Below are 4,045 nucleotides of genomic sequence, written 5' to 3'. Positions count from 1 at the left end.
TTTTTTTGGGGGGGGCTGGTTCAGGCTGCCTTAAGGGCGGGTCTGGTGTGGCATGTAGAGCTGGGGATCAAACCGTGGTCCCCAGCGTCTGAGTTTGCCCAAGCAAACGCTTTAAACAACTTAGCTAACTGGCAAGCCTTCTGAACTGATACTATTTCTTTTTTTTCTTTAGTTATTTTTTGAGAAAAGCCTATGTATCTGAGGCTGGCCTCGAACTCAAAGCAGTCCCCCTGCCTTAGGCTTCCAACTGCTGGAATCAGAGCTAGGTGGCACCACACCTAGCTCATTTCTTCCCATTTAAAAGAAGTTTAGCTATTTTGAAAGTAGGCATGAATTTCTCTTCCCTAATAACGTTTTTCTTTTTTTTTTTTTCTCCTCGAATGCCTTCAGGGCACTTTTGGCTGGCTGGAGGGTTGTGGGGATCGAACTACAACAACCTGAGGCTGTGGAAGCAGCCACTCTAATAACGTTTTTCTTGTACTTTACCCCAATACAAACTTGATTCACCTATATAAAAATCAATTCTTGGAATTATTTCTTCTTGGAAATGAATAATAATTACCTAACCATACTTCACATGATCAAAAGCAGTTCCCGCACAATGTCTTTAACTGAATAAATAAAATGTCTGCACATCCCCTTCACATTAGTTTTTTTTTTTTTTTTTGCAGAACTAGGGATTGAACTCAGGCCCTTGAGCTTGCCAGGCAAGTGCGTAGTCTACTGAGCCACTTGCTTGGCCCCTCATTAGTTTTTTGTGTGTTTTTTTTTTGTGTTGTTTTTTTTTTTAAACAAGACAGGCTACTTGAGTACCCTGAACACAGCCAATGTTTTCCTTGCTAAGCATGCATTGCATCCTCTATCCTATCTCCACCTCTGGGATTATATCCTTTGAAGGGTGCTCTTTTCTTCCAATTTCCTTATTTTCCCCCACAAAAGCAATGCTGATCTGTTCAATCTCACCTCTGCATCTGCTTCCATATTTCCAGCCTTGGTTATGCAAGAAAAGTACGTTTTCTGACTAATTCCCACAATCATTTCTAATGTTTTTAAATAAGAAGTTCTACTACTTGATGCAACCTGGGCAGTGACACAATGACAGTCCCAAATGTCTAGGTATTTAATTAGCTTTTTCCTTTCTCTCTTTTTGTGTGGTAATGTGGACGAAACCCCCACCTTCACAATGAGCTATTCCTAAGTGCTTTCAGAAAAGGTCTCACTAAATTGCTCAAGCTGGGCTGGAATTTATGATCCTCTTGTTTCAGCCACCCAGAGATGCGGGGATTACAGGTTTGTGTCACTACACCTGGCTTTTGGCTTCTTTCTTAGTTTTAATGCTCCTGTGCCGTTCTAAGGTTGTTTTCCTAGCTTGTTCATTATCTCAGCACCTCTGATTCTAGTCCGTTCAAAGGGCATATCTCCAAGCTCTACAGACAGCTGCATGGAAGAGCTCAAAGTCAGTCCTGTACTTCCCATGGCCAGCTATTCCCTGTAGCTTATCATACACAGGGTTACCAAACCCTACAGCAGAGATACTAGTGGCCCTTCACAGTGCTCCTTACTGGTTCAACTACCTCCAAAATGTCAGTTCTGAATGCCAACCTACTTCCTGTGTACTGTAGCCAGTACAGAGGAAGTTCTTAGGAAGAACACTAAATGCACAAAAGCTGAGTATGTAGCACCCTTGAATGGGAAAGGGGACACCTGGCTGGAGTAACATCTATATGCACGTGCTTGCTTATTCTTTCTCCATCTCTATTTGTCCTCTACATCACACAGAAAAGATTGAGCACTGTGTCTTCAATCACCTCAGATTTTTGTTAAAAGGGGAAAAAAGTAAAAAATAAAGCCTTACAGCTTCCTTGACCAGTTTTCTACTGGATTCGACCACTGCTTCTGTCAGTGTAAATTCCGTTTTAATCATCTCCAGCACATTCATAGCTGATTCCAATGGTGTGAGCTCAGCCTCCATATCAAAGGAACAGTCTAGAACAAAGCACAGTTTTCACTTCACTTCAAGCTCTTTTCTAGGGAGCAGAAAAACGATGTCCAAAAATATATACATATTTATGGGAAAAGAACAAATACATTAAGATTTGCACTTGTTTTGCTAATGTATCTGATACAAACTAGCATACCTGCGAAGTGGTCAAATTCCAATTAATGAATTTAACTGTTTTTCCCCAATGAATTTAAAGAGACTTTCTTTTCCAGATAGCTGATTTTTTTTTTTTTTTTTTTTCGGAACCGGGGATTGAACTCAGGCCCTTGCGCTTATGCGCTTACTCTACTGAGCCATCTCCCCGGCCCTGAATTATTTAACAAACATATCTGCCTCCCAAAATATAACACATCTTTCTAAGATAAAAATGGCTAAAAAACGTAAGACAGTTTGCTGAACAGCTGTCGAGTTCAATACAGTGAGAAAAAAACAAAAACACAAAAGGCTCTTACTCTGAAAACCACTCTAAAGTGGAAAAAACATGTCCATATCAACATGATTCACTTCTGACAACAAAGTTCGGTGAACAATTAACAGGTGGGAGAAAACAAAAACCACAGAAAAGCAACCAAGATAAACCTTAACTGAAGAAAACTAGAGACAGAGAATAAATCCACTGTGGAATGCAAAGGCCCACTGAGATGCAAACAGCTGCGCACCTTAACCTGGAATCCTTCAGTTCCCGAGAAGTTTGAAAACAAAATCTTTACGTGCGTAAGCAAGCCCAGAAAAAAAACAAAAAACAAAACACACACACACACACACACAGAAATAACCATACCTAAATTTTCCCCTTCTTCAATGCGTGACAGACACTGCATAACCCGCAGCAACCGGGAAACCGTATGCTCCTTCCCCAAGGGCCTGACAAGCAAAGCTGGGAAAGAAGACATCGTTGGCTCGGCCACCCCCGACACGCGGTCCCCACCGACAGACCCTCCTCCTTCCCCCGGCCGGCCCGGCCCTCACCCTGCATGATGTCCCGGATCTGCCTGAAGTCCGCGTACCGGCTACTCCGAAAGGCCCGCAGCGCCTCGTGGAAGTAGAACTTGAGCACCCAGCGGTTGACCGCCTCCTCCAGCCGAGCCTCCCCCGCGCCTCGCTCCGCCGCGCCCCCCAGCCCTGACTCGTGGCGTCCTCGCCGAGCCCGCCCGCTACTGCGGGACGCCCGCCGGCCTCCAGCCCTCCCGCTGCTATCGCTGCTCCCGCCTCCTCCCGCCATCGCGTCCGACCGTCGCGCACCCTCCCCGCCCTCCCTGCTCGGCCGCTTCCTCGGCAGTGACGCCGCGGGGTCACGCACGACGCCCGGGCCGGAAGCGGAGCCCGCAGTCCCGGCTCCCGCGGCCATGATACGGACGGCGCTCCGAGCCACCCGCGGGCTTCTGGGAGGGAAAGGACAGGGGAGCTTAATTTTTTCTTCCTCTCGGACTCCGTAGTTCCCCCCGACAAAGTGTCCACCGCAATGACTGCTGGGGCTTGAAGTCCATACCACCCAGGTCAGAAAGCCCGCGGGTTTTCAGTTCAGTGCTCACCATACTACGAATTTACAAAGTACTGCGGGTTGGTTGTGGTGGGTACGCCTCAATAATCCCAGCAGTCTAAGGCTGGGTAATTGCTTCGAGTTCACAGGCCACCGTCGGCTACAGAGTGAGCTCAAGGCCAGCCTGAGTTACATAGCAAGATGCTGTCTCAAAGACAAAACAAAACAGAAGAAAGAAAGGAAGATTGCTAGCTGTATCACTGTACAAATTCATAATTGTTTCCGTAAGATAATTTCCTAACAATTGAATTTGTATATTTACAGAGATGATAAAAGTATGAAACTCACACTTTTTTGCCTTATCTTTTTCTTAAACCAAATCTCATAGGAAATAAGATAAGGTAGTGAATGAGTAAATCCCGTGTGTGTGTGTGTGTGTGTGTGTGTGTGTGTGTGTGTGTGCAGGCATCAACCCAGGACCTTGTGCATGCTAAAGTGCTCTAATGTTGAGTTACAACCATGACCAAGTTCCAAACTGATTAAAGTCTAATTTCTCAGGATGG

At 45.5% G+C, this 4,045-nt stretch overlaps 1 protein-coding gene across 4 annotated transcripts in view; it reads right to left on the bottom strand.

Annotated features, from left to right (window-relative positions):
- Terf2 (telomeric repeat binding factor 2) overlaps positions 1-3,810 on the bottom strand; it is a 33,879-nt gene extending 30,069 nt beyond the window's left edge. For 2 of the 4 annotated variants that reach the window (XR_002819893.1, XM_023709410.1), the window contains exons 1-3: positions 2,972-3,803; positions 2,784-2,879; positions 1,856-1,986 (exon numbers count right to left, since the gene is read on the bottom strand). Coding sequence is in view for 3 of the 4 variants with exons in the window: in XM_023709410.1 (XP_023565178.1) it covers positions 1,856-1,986; positions 2,784-2,879; positions 2,972-3,350 (606 nt within the window). In the remaining variant the exon portion in view is untranslated. Of the gene's footprint in view, positions 1-1,855; positions 1,987-2,783; positions 2,880-2,971 lie in introns of all 4 variants that reach the window. The other 2 variants (XM_023709409.1, XM_023709411.1) reach the window with 2 other exon arrangements.
- Between the last annotated feature and the right edge of the window lie 235 nt (positions 3,811-4,045).

This window comes from Octodon degus, unplaced genomic scaffold (genome assembly GCF_000260255.1).
Source record: "Octodon degus isolate 3935 unplaced genomic scaffold, OctDeg1.0 scaffold00011, whole genome shotgun sequence".
NCBI classification, from domain to species: domain Eukaryota; kingdom Metazoa; phylum Chordata; class Mammalia; order Rodentia; family Octodontidae; genus Octodon; species Octodon degus.
The sequence above is the reverse complement of the archived record's forward strand: the minus strand, read 5'-3'. Positions and strand labels throughout refer to the sequence as shown.